The sequence below is a fragment of the Ahaetulla prasina genome, chromosome 8, assembly GCF_028640845.1.
Source record: "Ahaetulla prasina isolate Xishuangbanna chromosome 8, ASM2864084v1, whole genome shotgun sequence".
NCBI classification, from domain to species: Eukaryota; Metazoa; Chordata; class Lepidosauria; order Squamata; family Colubridae; genus Ahaetulla; species Ahaetulla prasina.
The window spans coordinates 49,097,346-49,118,697 of record NC_080546.1 but is presented as its reverse complement, the minus strand read 5'-3'; the positions used below and the strand labels follow the sequence as shown (position 1 = coordinate 49,118,697).

Here is a 21,352-nt window from a genome sequence, read left to right as displayed (position 1 = left end):
TTGGCAAGGTTTTTCAAAAGTGGTTTGTCATTGCCTCTTTTCTAGAGTGACTGGCCCAAGATCAATAAACTGGCTTTGTGCCTAAAGTGGACTAGAATTTACAGTCTTCCAGTTTCTAGTCTGAGGCCTTAACCACTACACCAAACTGTCACTATTGCTCTCAGTAACAAGCAACACAACAGTATTGCTTTATTTGAAAGAGCAATTTTTTTCTCACTGATTTAAGTGATACTGGATTTGATTTTTATCTTGCCTTGTTATCCAATGACAATTAATCAGTTAATAGCAATTTTAGCTGCTTTTATAAGATTCTGATTAATTCAAACAAAAAAATAAGGCCTGTCTTCAAAGAATAGTTTTAACTTTTTCTCATAAAAGTAGAAGGATGGGAGAAAAAGCACACCTGCCAAGGAATGTATTCTCTAATTTCTTTTGTGTGTCCCACCAATGGACATGAGTAAGAGAATATTTGTAAGAAGGATCTCTTGCTGATTACAGTGGTTCACCGGTTCAGTGGTTCAAAGATTCATGTTGAGTTAGCCAGGCCCCAAACTCTTCTAGGTAAAAACCAAAGCTGGAAAATAATTGTTATATGGTGCAGATTTAGAGTAAATATAACCCAGTTATAACATTCTTCTGCTTGGTACACCATCCTGCTTAATTTCAGCATGTTCACCCTCTTTCCTATTGGTGACCATCAGGATGATTAAGGGAATCAAGTGCTTCTATGGAGTTAGATAGCAGGGAGCAGAAAAGCCGTACGTTACCATATTGAGGGCACTTCAGATTGTGCTTCTTAATGCTAGGGCTGTCTTCCTTGTGGGTATCGTTTAATGTGGATTTCCAATGTGTCAATTTACTTTTTAAAAAGTATCTACCTATTCAAATGCTGATTGAGGATAAAACTTCATTTAGCTGATGATATGGACTTTGATGCATAAAAAACTTATGATGTAAAGTCTGTTACTCTTTAAGGTCACTAAGCCTTTTTGTAGTCGTTGTTATATATCACATCTTCTAGGGTACCTGCAAAAATATTGTAGCTGTGTAATTGCTACAGAATATTTTAAATATTCTCAAAATGTGGTAATTAATAAACTTGCAGTTTATGGGTTTTTTTGCCCCAATAGCTACAAGTGCTACTATTATCAAGAACGCAGAATGGGCTCCCAAATCTGCATGTCAGAATGGTACCGCTGGATCCATCTCTCTAAAGCCAGTGCCCAGGCCACGACTCCTTTCACTGAAAAGTACACCAAAAGGTATTTGATCTCAGCAAGGATATATGAAGCAGTGATTGGTCAATAGTAATTGCCATTAGTGAGAATTGATTCCTGTTGTTTTCATATCCACAACACTGATTAAAAAAAGAGTTTCTATTAAAAAGCTGATATTGATTGAAAACCAACACTTAAGTTTGCAGTCAAAGTGCTTATCTTTTTTTAAGCTGGAAGTAACACTTTAGAGCTATTAAATTGTTTTAGTAGACAGAAAGGCCTTATAATCCTTAAACCAAAAAGTAGATTGTAATGATTTTTCTTGTCCAGGTATTGGTTATCTTGATAACCTGAAAACGGTTGGAGATTAACTAATAAAACTAACTAATAAAACTCCCTGAAGATAACTTCTTATTTCAGGGGTCTCCAACCTTGACAACTTTAAGCTGGCTGGGGAGTTCTGGGGGTTGAAGTCCTCCAGGCTTAAAGTTGCCAAGGTTGGAGACCCCTGTCCTATTTGAAAGGGTTTTTTTAAAAAAAACCTGTGAAATGCTTTGCCTTTTCTTTATCTCCTTGGTTAATCATCTGTTACAGATACTGTCACTATGGTAGCTGAATAACTTGACTGCTTTACGTAGATTGGAATCTTGAAGAACAGAATATAAATACATTTAGCTACAAATTTATCAGCATAAAAAAGGAGACTTGGGCCTGTTTGGATGACAATTGGCCGTTACTTTGCCTACATAGATTGAGCAGGGGAATAGAACTACAGAATCCACAATTTTTCCATATCTTGATGCAGAAATCAACAGTAAAAGAAAAGATCAGAAACTGCATCCAGTGTTTCTATTTAAAGAAGGACATTGGCTTGATCTCTGTTAGAAGATTGAAGTATCCTGAGAAGGATCTGCTGCTAATTTGGATCTTCTCCTAACCTTCATTCTGCAGTCGTAGGATTTGAAGAATAGAGCTTGGATAACCATTTGGAAGATAACAGATTGGGGAAGTTTGTTCTCAGTGGACCCAGTGCATGATAGAACCATTCAGTGGAAATTATCCTATGTTCATCTTCCATCATTGATTTTGAAAGATAAATTTTACATATGTGGGATGAAAGAAGAGCAGAAACTGCAGAGCAGCTTCTGAGTTTTCCTTAGAAAGAATTAGAAAAGCCTTCATCAGTCTGGTGCCTTCCAGATGTGTTAGGTATAGAACCAATCACTTCCAACTAGCATAGCCACTTTGAAAGCTGAATATGTAGCATGCTTCTGCTGACTTTAAAAAGGAGCTGATGTTTATCAGTAGTTTTGAGGTATGCGTACTGTATTCTAACATAATTATTTTATGGATTTTTTTTTCTTAAGGAGCAAAAGGTAAATTGGCCTTAGTGAACCAATGTGTTTCCAAGTCTGCTGGCCCTATTCTTCCAGGGAAAAAACCAAATGATCTAAGAGGGAGTCAACGATTAGGTAAAATGATCATTTCATTCTTGTGTTGTATTGATATAAGATTATCTGGAATGCCCTACCTGATTCAGTTGTTTCAGCTACAAATTTTCACAGTTTCAGTCACAAATTGACTTCCGTGGACCTTACTTCATACTGAAGTGGTCAGTAGAGGGGGCGTGCATAAGTACACTAACGTGCCTATCATCCCTGTCATTGTATTTTTATTCTCTTATTCTTGTTCTCGTTTTTGTTTGAAAAATTCCAATAAATAAATGAAATAAGTAAATAAAATAAAGATGAAAATCTATGTATTTTATTTCTCTTTTTCTGTTACTATTAATTAATTAATTGGTATGGCATTTGCTCAGTTTACAAGATCTAAGTTGGGCAAATGTGATTAGGTTTTGAATATTTTACTGAATACAGAAAGATTTCTATCATTTTTTTTTCCTGTGGTCTGGGAAAAATTCTCATTTACTGAGTATATCAGTTGCAAAATCCATTAAGATGCTAGACTAGCATTGGAGAACTTGGAATGAAGTCCACCTTCAGCCATAGACACTTACTGAATAATTTAGAGTCAGTCAGTCCAACCTATTTCACAGGTAGGTTGTTAGAGAAAAGTGGAAGGTGAGAGAACTACATTTTATTTATTTTTAAGTATTGAGTTATCACATTTCTACACTGCCCAAGTTACTAAGTGACTCTGGGCAGTTTACAAACAATATACGTTCAACTATGTCCTTTCCTGAAGGAAAGACAAGTGGTAAATCTAGCAATTATAGCAACTTGGGGACTCTGATCTCAGCTATAATTGCATATTCATTTCTGAAAGATCATGTGAAGATATTTAATTGAGAATGTTCCACACATTCCTTGCCTCAAATGAAAGCAGGGAATAAATTAAATCTTACTGGCAGACTTCTTTTCCTAAGGGTTTTCCAGGAATCAATAATTAATGATAGGCTGCTACAACTAGATTAAATCTCCTATCTGGGGAATCCCTAACCCTTCCAGCAAAGTGTTCTCTATTCAGGCTACCCTTAGGAAAGGCAGATCTTTGCATCTTTTTGCCTAAAAATATAAATTGCAAAACACAGTAAACTTTGGATCTTCAAAATAATAAGATCACAATGCAATCTTGCATGTAGGAAATATTTTTATGGAAATTTTAATTTTAAACAAATAAAACCAACTCTCCAGATCAGACGATTTCAAACTTTTTCAGAAGGGAGACAGAGAGATCTCCCCAGAAGACCTAATTAAGAGATAAAATTTGAGTTATAGAAAATTGCTGGCCTTTTTCACCTTACTGTGTCTCTTGATGGAATTACAATTTCTGATAGAACACAGGATTGACAGAAGCAACTTTGAAAAATCCGGCTCTAAAGATCAGAAAAAGTGTATTTTTTCTCCTTCCAAAAATTTATTTTACTTTTATTAAAAAGGTGAGACTGCTTGGGAGAACAAAAGCTTAATTCCATGTATGTATGACTTTAGTGATGGGTCATGAGCTGCAACAGTCAATGCATTCAGAAAGATGTGATACGGAGTAGCAGGCTTTGAGTGTAAAAGTATCCAAATCCCTCCTGATTGCTTTTTCACAAATATTCCAGAAGCAGTATGTCTTTTATTAAAAGCAGAACTTTTTTTTATTAAAAAAGTTTTACAAAATTTTAACAAATATCTCCCCTCCTTCCCCCTCCCCCAAACTCCCTCCTCCCCCTCCCCTCTTTTGCCAAACCCCCCCCAAAGCAGAACTTTTAATAAGTTGAATTTATTTATTTATTTTATTTTATTTGCATTTATATCCCGCCCTTCTCCGAAGACTCAGGGCAGCTTACACTATGTTAAGCAATAGTCTTCATCCATTTGTATATTATATGCAAAGTCAACTTATTGCCCCCAACAATCTGGGTCCTCATTTTACCTACCTTATAAAGGATGGAAGGCTGAGTCAACCTTGGGCCTGGTGGGACTTGAACCTGCAGTAATTGCAAGCAGCTGTGTTAATAACAGACTGTCTTAGCAGTCTGAGCCACCAGAGGCCCTATAAAACCACCTCCTTTTGATCTCTTACTGTTAATATTCAGGAGCTGATATGAGACAAATATATTGATTTCAAGATTAAAATCCAAATATATTTAAATGTTTTTGCAGGTAAAGTCTAATATGATCCAGGGAAACCTCTTGTAATGTGTTCATTTTTTTGGTAAGTTACATGACAAATTAGAATTTTATCTTTTCCAGGACCTTCAGCACAAAATGGATCCAGGCATTTATTGTCAGCATTCAGCTCTGGTGAGTAGTTTAATCTTTCCCTCCTCATTCACTCTTAAATGTTTTATGCCATCACAAAATATTCCAGTCCTGAAATGTATATATAGGTGTTTTGGAAATGTTATGTTTCTGTAAGTACAGAACTTAAGATGGTGAATGCTTTATGGGTATAATAATTTCATGCTTAAATGCACAGGTCTCACATTTAGAGTTTGTGTACATATGCTGATGAAACTGCATATCCCCTTTCCACTTCTTGATCAAATGTTTATGGATTACTTGGCCCACTTGGATCAGTCATAGAGAAGTTTGAATGTTTTTGTCTATATCGGGGGTGTCAAACTGGCGGCCTGTGGACCAGATGCGGCACTCGCAGGCCACGCCCAACCCAGCTCCGTGAATGGGAAAAATGTCATGAAACATCACGTGAAGACAATGTGACACCACAAGTTTGACACCCATGGTCTATATAGATTTAATTCTGTAAACTAGAATTTAGCTGTAAATGAAATAAAAACTGGTGGTGGGATCCACTTTGAGGACAAAATAACTATCCAGCATCCTTCTTGTTCCCACTGTTCTTGTCAGCTTCATATATGATTAGTTCATACTTACATTTAAAGCTATTATCATCATCACATTTAATTTTGTCCTGAATATATTGTTGATTCTGTGGTTTTCTAATAAAGCACTGTAATCAACAATTAAATAATAGTCTAGTGAGAATTAAATCCTTCCTTGGAAAGAAAACCCATTTGATGTTTTAATGTATTTTTCTCTCCCAGCTAAACTTATAAACAAGATAAGTCAAAAACACAATTCACTAGTATTTGAAGGGTGCATTTGTATGCAGAGGTTAAACCCATTATTTTAATTTATTTTTAATTTAATAAAGCAGTCATAATAACAGTAATAACAATAACAATGGCTACGTGCCCTGTGAGAAGTGCTTTAAACCTGTCAAAAGTTCCACACAACATTAATGCTCTTTATTAAAGCTCCCATATTTTTTGAAATTTCTGTGCAAGCCTAAAATAATGGTATAGCTGTTCTAATGATTTTGTTCATTGATTCAAATCATCACTGCTTGCATTGAAGCACTTCTTCCAAATAATTTTTAAATGATGCAAATCCATTATAACAACTATTTGATAAAGTAAGTTTGGTATCGTATATACCTGACAAAATTTCAGCGCCCAAAATTCATCTTCATAATTTGATTACATTGAGAAAAACAGCAATCTAGTTACAACTTCAATTTCAGTTTCTTGAAGATTAGACCCAGTGAAATCAATGTTTTCAATTGGGAGAGGAATAAATAATGAGGCTAAAACTATGTCAAGCCAGTTTGGCCTAGTGGTTAAGACACTAGGCTAGCAAGTGGGAGACTATGAGTTCAAGTCTCACTTTAGCCTTGAAAGCCAGCAGAGTGACCTTGGGCCATGGGTCACTCAGCCCAACTCACCTCACAGAGTTGCTGTTGTGAGGAAAAGGAGGAGGAAGGTATGTTGAATGTTTGCTGCCTTGAATTATTTGTAATATTAATAAAAATGGGATACATTTAAATTAATTAAATTAAATTAATTACAGATTTTTTTTTTATCTTTCTGAATTTCCCAGATAGTCTTTTCTGCAGATTATCTGTTGTTTTCTTAGTTGCTTCAGTTCACCATAGCCTATTTCAGTGCCTTCCCCTTGACAGTTTTAGAATGATAGAGGAACACTCCAGCTCCCTCAAAAGTATGCCCAGGTCGAGCACAGATGTCAAATTGATTGGATACGTTGTCTTATGTTTTATTCCAATCAAACAAAATTAAGTCAGGGTTTATTTAAAAACTGACCAGATGTCACTGATGTACATTATATAAACCCTTTTCAAGACCAGAGTCCCTGAAAGGTCGATATATTTCTTTTTATGGAGAAAATGCTTCTTCTTAAGCAATTGAACCTAATTGGATCATATGTCCTTATTAGGACAAGAATGAATGATGTGATTGAAGTCTTAATCATGAACATATTTGATTATGTTTATCCAGTCAATCAATCTTTTATTAAGGTCAAGGACTAGAATTAAAAATTAAAACTTTAAAATAAAGTAAATAGAACATGATCTAACAATATATTATAGTTAGTGGTGAGATCATCAGTGGGTAGTAAAAGTCTGCCTAATTTTACTTTTATAGCTAAATAGAAGAATTTAGCTATAAAAGATTATATCAAACTAATCAAACAACAACAGCTGAACATAAAAGATATCTGAATTTTCCAGCTAATTTACCCTGTGGGGAGTTATGAGTCCATGAATCCTTAGAGAAGTTACAATAGAACAAGACATGACCTGTGGCTTCAGTAGCCATTTGTCTACAGGGGCACATTTTTAACTCATAATGGGGCTTTTTGGGATTGGCCCTCCAGAACTGCTTTGGGAAGACTTACATCAGACTAGAATTAGTGTCCCCCATAATTTAGAAACAGTTATGTAAGTATTTCACTGGCTTACGGAGGGTGGGGGCTGAGTGCTAAAGAAAATATTATTAGATAGAGTAAACAGGTCCTGTTGGAATTATCCTGTTGTTTATTATCTGCATTTCTAGTTGTTTTCTGGAGGTGTAACATAATTCTTATTTGATTTGATGTTTTAAAGATATTTTAAATATTAATAGTAAAGCCAGCTTTGGCCCAAATTTGCAACTATTGTATAATGCTTCATGCAAAAAACACAAGAAGGCAAACTACTAAAAACATAGAAGTGTAGGAAAGTGACAGATATTAATTATGTTAATGTTTTATTGGGCTATCTCAATTACTCAAATAAGGTACAAAGTTTCAAGTTCTCAGAATTTTTCATTACAAACAAAATAAATGGAAATAGGAAAAGGGGACAAAATCTAGTGTTAAAACCACACAGTCTTCATTTTGTCACATACTTAACACAGATGTCGTGATGGTTTTAGTTTGCGTTAATATCCATGCTTACAAAATAAGCTACTTATGTGTAAGTGTCTTTTGAGTTAAAATCAATCCAATGAATCTAGAATTTGTCCAGGTGTTAAAGAAAATAGTTGTGGACCTGGATGGTCCTAAATTGTTTTCCTTTTCCTTTAAATTGGGTACAAAAGAGACAATAGTAGACCCAAAGAGAATCTGGCCCATCCCCCACCTCCAACTAAGCTGTAAAGAAAAGTGGCAATAATTTCAATAAGTAATGGCAAACCAGAAAGAAAATAAAATCTAAAGTGGTATAAAGGAGAGAAATAATTCTAGTGTCATGAAAATGGCATCCCATCTATCTTATTACCTAAAGCATTTTCTTCTTGAACTCAATGTGCTGAACACAGAAATGGCAATTCATTAGCTTAGATTTCTTGCCCTGGTTGATTTCAATATTCATACTGAGATTTTTTCATACATACTCAATGTCTTCCTTGGTGCATGCTTTTGCTAATCTAGAGATGTTTTTCCTGCCTTTCTCCAGTTGTTTGTATAAATCGCAATAATATTCAGCTTTGACCTGAGTGATAGTTTTCTTTGCTGCTCTTCTTGCAGTGATGTAATTTTGCCAGTTTTCTTTGGTCTATATGTGTTCTTGTTGTCGACCTTTTTTTCAATGTTCATACTGCTGGTCCCAAATTGGTTTAAGTTTCATGCAGATTATGGCAACCGGGACCTATTATGGGTTTTCTCAAAGTACCTGCTTCAAAGACTTTCTCAGGCAGCACTACCGCTAGAACTATATGTGGAGTAGCTGTATATGCGGTCAATCTGAGAAAGCCATTACAAACTATTTATTTATTTATTTATTTATTTATTAAATTTTTATACCGCCCTTCTCCCGAAGGACTCAGGGCGGTGTACAGCCAAAATAAAAACAAAGATGTATACAATTTAAAACAACAATTAAAAAGAGCAAATTTTAAAGGCTGATTATTAAAATTTAAATTAAGAAGTTAAAAATATTAAAAAACCCAATTAAAATACATCACTAATTATGCCAGTCCCGCTTTAATGAATAAATATGTTTTGAGCTCACGACGGAAGGTCCGAAGATCAGGCACTTGACGCAGGCCGGGGGGAAGTTCGTTCCAGAGCGTCACTGCCCCCACAGAGAAGGCCCTACTCCTGGGGCCGCCAGCCGACACTGTTTGGCGGACGGCACCTGAGGAGACCCTCTCTGTGCGAGCGACGGGTCGGTGGGAGGCAAAGGGTAACAGCAGGCGGTCTCGTAAGTACCGGGTCCTAAGCCATGGGCGCTTTAAAGATAGTTACCAAAATCTTGAAGCGCACCGAAGACCACAGGAAGCCAGTGCAAGCTACGGAGCAGCGATGTCACGTGGGAGCCACGAGCGGCTCCGTTACCACTCGCGCAGCCGCATTCTGGACTAACTGCAGCCTCCGGGTGCACCTCAAGGCAGCCCCATGTAGAGAGCATTGCAATAATCCAGCCTAGACGTAACCAGGCGTGAGTGACCGTGCATAAGGCATCCCGATCAAGGAAGGGCGCAACTGGCGAACCAGGCGAACCTGGTAAAGGCCCTCCTGGCGGCGGCCGCCAGGTGTTCATCAAAGACAGCCGTCAATCCAGGAGGACGCCCAAGTTGCGAACCACCTCCTTTGGGGCCACTAACTGCCCCAACAGTCAGCTGCGGATGCAGCTGACTGTACCGGGATGCCGGCATCCACAGCCACTCCGTCTTGGAGGGATTGAGCTTGAGTCTGTTTCTCCCCATCCAGACCCGTACAGCTTCCAGGCACCGGGACAGCACTTCGACCGCTTCGTTGGGGTGGTCCGGGGTGGAAAAGTACAGCTGAGTATCATCAGCGTACAGATGATAACTCACCCCGAAACCACTGATGACCTCACCCAGCGGCTTCATATAGATGTTGAACAGGGTAGGCGAGAGAATCGACCCCTGAGGCACCCCACAAGTGAGGTGCCTCGAGGACGACCTCTGCCCCCCTGTCAACACCGTCTGCGACCGGTCAGAGAGATAGGAGGAGAACCACCGATAAACGGTGCCCCCCACTCCCAATCCCTCCAACCGGCGCAGCAGGATACCATGGTCGATGGTATCGAAAGCCGCTGAGAGATCTAATAGGACCAAGGCAGAGGAGCAACCCCTGTCCCTGGCCCTCCAGAGGTCATCCACCAACGCGACCAAAGCCGTCTCCGTGCTATAACCGGGTCGGAAGCCGGACTGGAACGGGTCCAGATAGACAGTTTCCTCCAGGTGCCGGGGGAGCTGCCATGCAACCACACTCTCTACAACCTTCGCCACAAAGCGAAGGTTGGAGACTGGACGATAATTACCCAAAATAGCTGGGTCCAGGGAAGGCTTCTTGAGGAGAGGTCTCACCACCGCCTCCTTCAAGGCGGCGGGGAAAACCCCTTCCATCAAAGAAGCATTTATAATCCCCTGGAGCCAGCCTCGTGTCACTTCCTGAGCAGCCAGCACTAACCAGGAAGGGCACGGGTCCAGTAAACATGTAGTTGCATGTAACCTCCCCAGCAACCTGTCCATGTCCTCGGGAGCCACAGAATCGAACTCATCCCAGATAACCTCAACAAGACGCGTCTCTGTCGTCTCAGCTGGATCATCGCAATCTTGGTCCAAACTATCCCGAAGCTGAACGATTTTATCGTATAGATAACCGTTAAACTCCTCAGCTCGTCCCTGTAAGGGGTCATCCCGTCCCTCTTGATGAAGGAGGGAACGGGTCACCCGAAACAGGGCGGCCGGGCGGTTATCTGCCGATGCAATGAGGGTGGAACGAGGAACGCCGCCTCCTTCATTGCCACTAGGTAGGTCCTAGTAAAGGACCTCACTAGTGTCCGATCAGCCTCGGAACGGCTAGACCTCCAAATACTCTCCAGGCGTCTTCTCCGGCGTTTCATCTCTCTCAGCTCCTCGGAAAACCAGGGAGCCAATTGAGATCTACGCCGGGTCAGAGGCCGCAAAGGCGCGACACGGTCCAAAGCCCCAGCCGCGGCCCGTTCCCAGGCCGCAACCAGTTCTTCAGTCGTGCCGTGGGTAAGATCCTCAGGAAGCGGCCCAAGCTCCGTCAGGAACCTCTCCGGGTCCATCAGGCGCCTGGGACGGAACCAACGCATTGGCTCCGTCTCCCTGCGGTGGTGGCGGTCTGAAAGTCTAGGCGAAGAAAATGATCTGACCATGACACCGGTTCTTTCACTAAATCTCCTAAATCCAGATCATTTACCCACTGACCAGAGATAAAAATCAAGTCTAGCGCGCCTCCCCCAATGTGTGTAGGGCCATCAGTTACTTGAATCAGGTCCAAGGCCGTCATGGAGGCCTGGAACTCCTGAACCACCGTCGACGACAAGCCGGCCGATGGCAGGTTGAAATCCCCCAAGACCAATAGTCTGGGGATCTCAACCGCCACGCCAGCAAGCACCTCTAGCAGTTCAGGTAGGGCTGTAGTCACGTAGCAAGGAGCCAGGTACGTGATCAACAGCCCCAGCTGATTCCGGTGGCCCCACTTCACAAGGAGGGATTCACAGCCAGCTATCTGAGGAACAGTGGACTCCCTCGGTTCTAGACTTTCTTTAATCACAACCGCCACCCCCCCACCCCTACCTTGGGTCCTTGGCTGATGGAATGCACGGAAACCCGGAGGGCACAGTTCGACCAGGGGTACACCCCCTTCTGTGCCCAACCAGGTCTCCGTAATGCCCATAAGGTCCGCGGACTCCCTCTGAATAAGGTCACAAATCTGGGGAGCCTTGTTAACCACGGACCGGGCATTGCAAAGCATCAGCCGAAGACCCAAGCTCTGAGGGTCTTGACCATCCGGGGAACGAGTGAGGACTGGGGGGCCGGAGCACGTGATCGCTTTTAAACATCGAACACATGCTCCCGAAGAGCGATACGGCCCCCTGCCTCCGCCATATCTGCCCCTCCCACTCACCGTACAGATGGGATAATGTTCTCCGCTCTGTACAATCCCCTCCCCCCCTGTCTTCGGACCAACTGAAATAGTGTCGTGAGCCCGCGTTGGGACTGGACATACCCTCCCCGACGGGTCACTCCCCCTACCCGTCAATCCCCTCCCCCCCTTTAAAAGCCCCTTATTAAAAAACCTATTAAAAAACCCCCAGAGATTCTTCTTCGAGGCGTGCCACCTCTCTGGGTCCCAAGACCCTTCATTAAGGTAGGCCCTCGATAAAACAGAGGGCCACTCCTGCGAGGCGGGGGAACTAGGTGGTTTTCTTACTGCTTCAAGAAGCAGTTTGATTCATTTGCACCAATGTGCTTTTGAACGTGTTACATAACCCTACTAATTAATATATAGCCTCCAACATACAGCCCAATATAGGCAGTATTTTATATTCTCTTGAGTCGAACAAGTGACTCTATGTATTTTGATGTCATGAATAGGTTGCTGTTGCTTCAACTTTTGGCTGGTGCCCCTTAGATTGACCTAACTCTGTAGGAATGAAGAACTAATTAAAACAGCCCCATGTTGGCATGAATTTTTCCCTGAATGTGCTTGAAGAATTTCCCACCTCTTACATCATTGATCTTATTAAAGCCTTGACAGATTTTAGACTATTTTTTAAATTCTCTGCTGATGTACTTGTTATATAGCAAGTAATCAGAAAAACAGCAGGAGTTGCATCTCTGATCAATTGTTTTATGGGTTTGAGATAAGGATCAAATGGCTGGAGATATAGCGTGTTTCCCCGAAAATATGACATGTCCCGAAAATAAGGCCAAACCTGATTTTTGGGGTGGGTGTAAATATACACCCTCCCCTGAAAATAAGCCCTAGTGAAGGGGTGGGTTTGGCCAGCACAGGAGACAGCCCTTCCCTTCCCCTGTCATCTCAGGACTTCTCTGCCCCTTATAATGGGATCAGCTGAGGTGCTCTGGCCGCCATTCAAGAAACAGCTGATTCGCAGGTGCTGCTCAGGCCCCTGCCTCCAGCAAGCATGGCCACTTTTGCTGCCAATTGTAGCTGGAAAAGAAGCTGGAGGCCAAACAACACACCCCACATGCCTCGCACCCTCCTTAACTAACGGTGATAGTCATACCAGGCAATTCCGTCCATGGAACAGGAAAGGAAGGCATGGAAATCCATATACCTGGCACATCGGAAGAAGCCCTGCATTTCCTGCACATCAGCAGCGGCGTCTCCTCGCAGGGCTTCTTCCGATGTCCCGGGTGTATGGATTTCCATGCTTTCCTTTATGGGAGATTGCTTCACACCTGCATATTCACATTGAAGGCTCAGAATGGGGCATTTTTGCAAACTGCTTGAAAATGGGGAGGGGGAATTTTGCCTCTTATCCTGTTCACAGTCTGTGCTGAGCTTCAGAACAAGGTGAGAGGCAGGAAATCCCCCCCCCCATTTTCAAGCCGTTCGCAAAAAACGCCCCATTCCGAGCCTTCAGCATATTCCAAGATTGCAACATTGAAGGCTCCAAATGGGGCCTTTTTGCAAATGGCTTGAAAATGGGGAGGAGATATTTTCCTGTCTCATCCTGTTCTGAAGGAAAAGACAGTGTATGTGTGAGAGAGATCCCTAACCCCCCCCACCCCTCCCAAGGCAGCCACATCCCTCCACTAACCTGCTTTCCTGCTCCATTCTCCACTGCCACGTCTCAGGTAAGAAAAGTAGTCTGTGGGACTACTTCCAACTTTGCAAGATTATTATTATTTTTTTTGGTAGGAAGTTGGAAGGTCTGAATTTCTGGTTTGTGCAGAGTATTTGGGTCATTGCGGCCGCAGAAAAGCAGGTGGTGGGACAGAGAGGGTGGGGCCAGTGGGCTTGCTGCCTCCTGTACTTCAAAAATAATAACATCTCCCCGAAAATAAGGCCAAGCTCTTATTTGGGGGTCAAAAGAAAATAAGACCCTGTCTTATTTTCGGGGAAACACAGCATACACAGTACTTCAGAATACCAGTGTTAAATGAAGCCTATGTTTGTGCATATCTTGACATTAATTCAGTCCATTTTTTATATTTTGGGCATCTCCTTGTACTACTATGCTGTTTTTCATAACCAGTTCAGCATTCTTTGAAACATCAGTTAAAACTTTTCCCATCTGGAAAATTAGAATCAGTGAATCAAAAAATTGTGGGTCCTGCCTGGTGTACAAAATTGGCTTAATGGTTTTTTTTCCCCCTTCTGAAATGTACCTGGCAATTTAAAGTGACAAGTTCCTAATTGATACAACTTAAATCATTTATCCTACATTAAAATTATTGCTTACTTAATGATAGTAGCACTAAATTAAAACAACTATGCAAAATTAGCCTAGCCCTATAGGCAAAGAACTCTGTTTAGTATTTTTATAATCAAACAGAGAATATTGATACAGCCACAAACAACAAATCTGCTTGTGTTTGATCAAAAAAAGCAAAAAGGTTGTTGTCTTGTATACCTGGGTCAAATAGCTTTCAGGATAATGAACATAGAATTTGATTTACTAAAAATTGTTAATATAAGGAATGGTTTTAATCCATCTTGTGGAACATTAAATCTTCTCCTCTAGTGGTCCTGAAAACTGAATGACATGATCTGTGACATTGCTGGCTGATGTATTCAGCTTGGGAGACCACCCACTTCTTTCTCCTCCTCCCACTTTCTGTTGCCACTGTACCACACATTTGATTAAACCTGAGCAGTGTGATGTAATTCAGAGCTGCTTCTAAATCACGGAGCAATTTTATTCTCAGGGTGAGCTTTGTTTTAAAGCCTCTTGCTGGTAGGCAACAAAGCTGGCAGCAGGCTTTACGTTGTGGATGTAGTATTTTCCTTCCTGGATTCTTTTAATTTTTCACCTGTTTGTGAAATCTCAGAGGCAAAACGAAGAGAGGTTTGTTTATCTGGCCAGCTACTCCATGCCTCCAAAGCTGAGTTTCAAAAATAGCATGTGACAGTATATGGAGAATGTTTCCTGGTTGTTTTTCTTCCAATTCCTCTAAAGACATGTTATGGTCCCCAAAATTCTCCTTATCCAACATGCATGTTCGACTAACTGCAAAAGGATTACTCCGAAATCTTTGGCTTCCCTCTGGATATAGGAGAAGCACAGTTATTATTCATGCAGGTTAGTATATTTTTCTGCATGCCTGGGGGACATCTTGTTGACTTCTGTGGCTGTTAATAGCAACTATGAATTGCTCAGTGTGCATTTCTTTCTCACAATATTCGTCCTTAGAAAACCCAGCAATCCATTTTTCAGTAGCTGAATGTAATGTGTGTGTCTGTGTATATGTAGTGGTTGTGTGTTAAGCATGACACATGTGTAATCTGTTTAGAAATGTTAAAAAAAACATGATTTTAAGGTGAATTTTTATACATCAGTGACATGAAGTGCTTCCCATGGTCCCTCCTTAACAGATGTCTATAAGTGTTAAAAGTTCTGAATTTCAATTCTATATCTCTTTAGCATGATGGTACATGGAATTCTGAAAATCTGTGTATAAATTTGGAGAAGAAATTATTCTGTATTAGGAATCTCAATTCTAGGGCACATTACTACGCAATACAAATTTTGCAGTTGTCTTCATTTAATTAGTGATTAGAAAGAAAAAAGGTGAATTTTGGCATACAGATTTTAAAATAATCTACAGCAAATTGTATAAATTATTCAAAGCCTTCTATTATTATTTTATCCATGTCTACTCTCAAGCATGAAATTCTGGCTATGCTTCTCATTTCTGTTCCCACATTCTGCGGGCAATTCCTTTTCATCCTGTCTGTGGCAACTAGTATAGTAATCTCTTCTAACACCAGAGCTTTTTGAGTATTTTTCATATTCAGGTTAGCACAGCAGTGCCCATGGCTATTCTAATCTTTTCTTTGTGTTCATGGACATGCAGAAAAGAACTATTTGTATTCCCCTTCAGTAGCTTAGCACAATAGCCAGTCTAAACACACAATTAATTGTTATAGTTTTGACTGTTTCCTAGGAAATAAATTGTCTAATCAATCACGGACTGCATGTGAAACACCAAAATTTGTTGTTTAGGTAGCTTTGTACACTTCTGCTTAATAGTCTCTCAATAGTAAGTGCTGCAAAGATTAGAAAACCGAAAAAATAGAATACAGATGTAAAAATGTATACTGTATGCAATTTGCAATGATCTCAGTAGCTTGATTTAAAATGACTGCATATGTCAAGACTGCTCTGCATATAATCATATGAACATTGACTATCGTTTATTCTTTGCTGATATACTTGAATATCTTTCTGAATCCAAAGTGACTTTTCAAAATGTGCTTACATTTTTTTTTAACAAAATAGGCTTATCTATGGTCCCTAGAAATGGATCCACAGAGGATAGCATGTTGCAATGACTGTGAATACGTATGTCTTTAATGTGCAAAGTAAACAGAGTTTAGTATGGTATGGAGGGTTTACAAAACATAGAAACAGATTATTCATCTCACTGGCCATATTACTGTTTGTTAAATAGATAGATGCAAGTATTCTGTTTGCCTTCCTTGCAAGTAAAATACTTGGCTGGTAAGAGCTGTTGTCCAAGGGGTTGGCACCTAGTAAACCTAGATTCATTAATAGATTTATGAAGAGAGGGAGGGAGGAGGGAGGGAGGGAGAGAGAGAGAAAATCTGAGCATAGCCATTCTTTGCAATCCTTATCTAAATATTTGTTACTGGCTTGTATGAAAATAAGTCCCTGCTCTGACTCTGATTCCATCATGGCATAAATACTCATGAAGCTGCATTATGAGTTTGGTGATAAGATGCTGAATTACAGTTTACAGTCATGTTTAATACACAGATGTTGCCCATTGAAATGAATCAGAGATGGTTATAAGTCATCAAAACATAATTGATCAATGATGTGTATCTTTACTTTTTGTGCCTAAATAGTGCTTTATCCACACTGGATCCAAAAATCCACACATCTTAAAAGTTGTCATGTTTGAAAAACATTGGTTTTGTCAAATTAGATATTGCTACAGACTGTTGTATAAAATTATTACTTTCAATCAAAATTATCATTACAGATTACTCCTCAACTTATGAACACAATTGAGCAAAAAATTTCCATTGATAAGCAAGATGGTTGTTAAATGAATGTCACCCCATTTTGCAACCTTTCTTGCTACAGTTCTTAAGTGAATCACTTAACTGTAGTTAAGTTAGTAATAAGGTTGTTAATTGAATCTGGCTTCTCCATTGACTTTACTTGTCAGAAGGTTGTAAAAGGAGACAATGAGGCACTGCAGCTGTCATGAACGAATTGCCAAGCATCCACATTTTGATTATGCGACCATGGGGATCCTGCAATAGTCTTAGAGTGTGAAAAATTTACACAGTAAAGTGTAAGTTATTTTTTTCAGTGTTGTTGTAACTTTGAATGGTCTATCTGTACCAATTTGCCTGTCAGCTCCTGATACCATTCTTTGATTCCAAAATACAACTACTTTAGTTTACTATACAGTGGAAGTCTTTCAAGTATTTAGGTACTAAATTTCACTTCATGTTTGCTGTTCTATATCTAGAGTGGGTCTGTGGTTTGTACACAAGCTTATTTAGGGTACCAGGCTAACTAAACATAGAAATTGAGAAGTTCTAAAATGTAACTAGAATTACTTTAAACCTGTGTATGAAGTCTTGATTAGAAAATAATTGATGAGATCTATTATATTTTTAACTTAAGATATATTTTTATGATTTTTTATAATAGTTTCTATTCTGATTTTTAGATGAATAAATATTAATATTCCCAGTTTTACATTTTACAAACTGGTTAGGGATGAACATAGCTAGTCTTAAGTATGAGTCATTGTGTGATGGATAGTCCAAAAACATGTCCTTAGCTTGAAATTTAAGCAATTTCACCATTCCTAGATGTATTTCAGCACTATTTTGATGTTACCAGAAATGTTGCAAACTTTCAGTGGGGCCATCTAGCTGTGAGCAATAGCTGTGAAATAATCCTCTTTCTAAGTCAGAACACTTTAAGATCAGAATAGCTGATTTTAATTCAAAACAGTTTCGGTTTGAAATATTCACAGTTTGATGAAACTGACATGCCAGTTGCAAGGTTGAACTGAATAATCACAAGTAGAGGAGTTTATTTTTATGCAAACATTTGGTCACAGTTGCTGATCCAAGGTGAAAACCTCCTACACAGTTAGAAATATCTTGCCTTTAAATAACTTGACATAGCTCCAGGATACGGATTTGCTTACCTTCTATATTTAATATGAGTATGTTTTGTATCCTCCTTCTGAGCTTGATATTAAGAGTCAATATAATATATTGGTTTGGTTGTTGGAATCAAGTTGAAGTTCAGTCTCAGTCCCAGAAATTCACTAGGTGATCTTGGGTCAATTACCTCACAGATTTATTGTTCTGAAGGTAAAAGTGAAGGGAAGTGTTAGGTTTGGGTATTGACGAGGCAGGAGACCAGGTTAGTGACAACAGCTCTTTAATATAGTGTGACCCAGCAAAACTCTGGAGAAAAACCTCTCCTTATATACACTTCAGCCAGAGGCTGTATCCAATCAGAAACGAGATACTTCCCGCCTAAAACTCCCGCCAAAACTTACAGTAATACATTACACTCCTCCCCTCCCAGAAGGCACTTTGCCAATATTTGCATATTACTTCTCTACGTAGTCCCGCAGGTACGTGGGGCGTCTCCTGACTCTCCCGGACCTGCGCAGTTCACTTTCTGGAGTTGAGTCGAGCTTGCCGGAGGGGCTTTTCGTTCCTCTGAGCTCCTCCTCCCGGCCATCCGGCCCTGGATTATTCGCCGGCTCGGACCTGCTGTCCTCTAGAGGGACCTGAGGGTGTCGCTGGACCTCGCCTGACTCAGATAAGTCTCTGTTTGGTTCTACGCTTTCTGTTTGTTCTCGGCTCCAGTCAGCTGTGGGGTTAATTAAATCATAGTCAGGGCTGGTCTCGCCTAATTCTGCCTTATCGCTCAATCTGTTTCTTAATTGATCTATGTGGCGCCTCCAAACTCTGCCATCGTCTATTTCCACTAGATAAGATTTGGGGCCCGTTTTGTCTATGACTATCCCCCTCTTCCAGCTTGGGCCGTCGCTGTAATTATGTGCCCACACTGAGTCTCCTATGTTTAATTCCCGGATTCTATCTGGTTTTGTTTTGAACCCGTCCTGCACGTAGTTGGTGTAGCCGGTCTAGCGGGCACCGTAGCTTCCGTCCATTAATAGCTCGGCTGGGCTGCGGCGGTGGCCACACAGGGGTCCTGTGTTGGGCGGTTAGGAATCGTCGATCTGTGCCTGCCAATCGCCGGGCCGCTTCGTGATAGCGCTTCTTTCGCACTCCGAACAAAACGTTCTGCAAGGCCGTTCGGCGCAGGGTGGAACGGCGCTGAGAGGGCATGTCGGATGCCCTCTTCAGCCAGGTACCCTTCAAATAATGCTGCGGTGAACTGTGGGCCGTTATCGGACACGAGGGTGTCCGGTAGCCCGTGCGTGGCGAAAAGGTGTTTTAGTGCTGCAATGACAGCTCCCGCGGTTGTGGATTTCATTAAGATAATCTCCAGCCATTTGGAGAATGCATCCACCACAATTAGAAATGTTTGGCCGTGGAAGGGGCCGGCAAAATCAATGTGTATGCGGGACCAAGGGCCTTGGGGTTTCTCCCACTCCAACACTGGGGCCGTAGGTGGTAGTGGTCTGGATTCCTGACATACCTGGCATCGGCCAACCCTGTCACCGATTTCCCTGTCCATGAGGGGCCACCAAACATAGCTCCTGGCTAGTCCCTTCATCCTTACAATTCCTGGGTGACCCTCATGCAGTAGTTCCAGGACTTTTTTTCTCAGCTTCTCTGGAACTACCACCCTATCCCCCCAGAGCAGGCACCCCCCTTGCACAGACAATTCCCCTCGTTTCTTTACAAACTCTCTAAAACGGTCGCCCGGCACAGCGGGCCATCCCCTTTGAACCCAACCGATTACAGTTCTTAAAACAACGTCCCGGTAGGAGGCCCGAGCCACTTCCTGCGATGTGACTGGGCCAGAGTCCCAAGAGTCAATTAGTAGAACGGGGGCGCCCGGAGTAGGGTCCTCGATTTCCCCGGGCAATGGGCATCTGCTCAATGCGTCCGCATGCCCCAGCTCTTTTCCAGGTCGATGCTGCAGTTTGTAAGAGTAGGCGGCCAGAAAAATAGTCCATCTGGTCAGCCGGGGCGATAGTGCCACTGGCGTTGGGCGGTCGCCAGCCAGTAATCCCAATAGCGGTCTGTGGTCAGTGATAATTTCAAAGTCTCTCCCAAAAACGTATTCGTGAAATTTTTCACCCTGACACTATTGCGAGAGCCTCCCTATCTAGCTGGCTGTAATTCCTCTCAGCCGGGACATTGTTCGTGAATAGAACGCTATAGGGGCTTCAGTGCCGTTTGGGAGTCTGTGGCTAAGTACGCTCCTACTCCATAGGGGACGCATCACAAACCAATACTAACGGCAGTCTGTTGTTGTATTGTATTAACAGGCTATCGCTTGATAGCAAACTTTTACTGCCTCAAATGCCCTATTCTCTGACTTCCCCACGACCAAGCAGTGTTTTTCCAAGCAATTTATGCAGCGGTTCAGCAACGGTTGCCTTGTCTTTTAAAAACACGGCGTAAAATTTACCAGACCCAGGAAAGCCTGGAGTTCTGTCTTGTTTTTGGGTGCTGGGGCTCTCTTTATCGCCTTGACTTTGCTCTCAGTGGGTGAATCCTTTTTGTCTATTCTATAGCCCAAAATTCAACAGATTCGACCCCTATTTGACACTTGCTTGCTTTGACTTTTAATCCTGCCGACCTAAAAATGGCCAAAACTTTCCTTAATCGCTTCCCCAGTTCTCTTACATCTTCCCCTGATACCAACACATCATCGAAATAGGGTACGACTCCCGGTAACCCTTGTAGGTGCCGTTCCATCAAATTTTGGAATAGCCCGGGGCCACACTCACCCGAACTGTAACGGGTGCACTTAAAGGCACCCGGTGCGTTACAATGGTCTGGGCTTCAGCTGTGCTAGCATCTACGGGTAGCTGTTGGTGCGCTTGTGCCAAGTCTAATTTGGCGAAAACTTGTCCGTGCCCTAGTGAGTGCAATAAGTGTTGCACTACTGGAACTGGGTAGGCGCTCTTTTGCAATGCTTTGTTCAAGGTAGCCTTGTAATCAGCGCAAATTCTTATGGACCCGTCTGGTTTTATAGGGGTGACGATTGGCGTCTCCCATTTGGCATGGTCAACTGGCACTAGTATCCCCTGGCTGACTAATTTATCTAACTCTTTGTCGATTTTAGGTTTGAGTGCAAAAGGAACCCTCCTTGCCTTTAACCTAATGGGAGCTATTTGGGGGTCTAAATTGAAGGAGATAGGGGTCCCCTTGTACTTGCCTAAACGGTCCTCGAATACGTCTGCGAATTCCTCCATTAGG

At 41.4% G+C, this 21,352-nt stretch overlaps 1 protein-coding gene across 4 annotated transcripts in view; it reads left to right on the top strand.

Annotated features, from left to right (window-relative positions):
• Positions 1-21,352, top strand: part of MTUS1 (microtubule associated scaffold protein 1) — a 130,760-nt gene that overhangs the window by 61,531 nt on the left and 47,877 nt on the right. For 2 of the 4 annotated variants that reach the window (XM_058192596.1, XM_058192595.1), the window contains 3 exons: positions 1,131-1,262; positions 2,585-2,689; positions 4,919-4,969. In XM_058192596.1, the coding sequence (XP_058048579.1) occupies positions 1,131-1,262; positions 2,585-2,689; positions 4,919-4,969 (288 nt within the window). Of the gene's footprint in view, positions 1-1,130; positions 1,263-2,584; positions 2,690-4,918; positions 4,970-14,634; positions 15,024-21,352 lie in introns of those variants that run through there. The other 2 variants (XM_058192597.1, XM_058192599.1) reach the window with 2 other exon arrangements.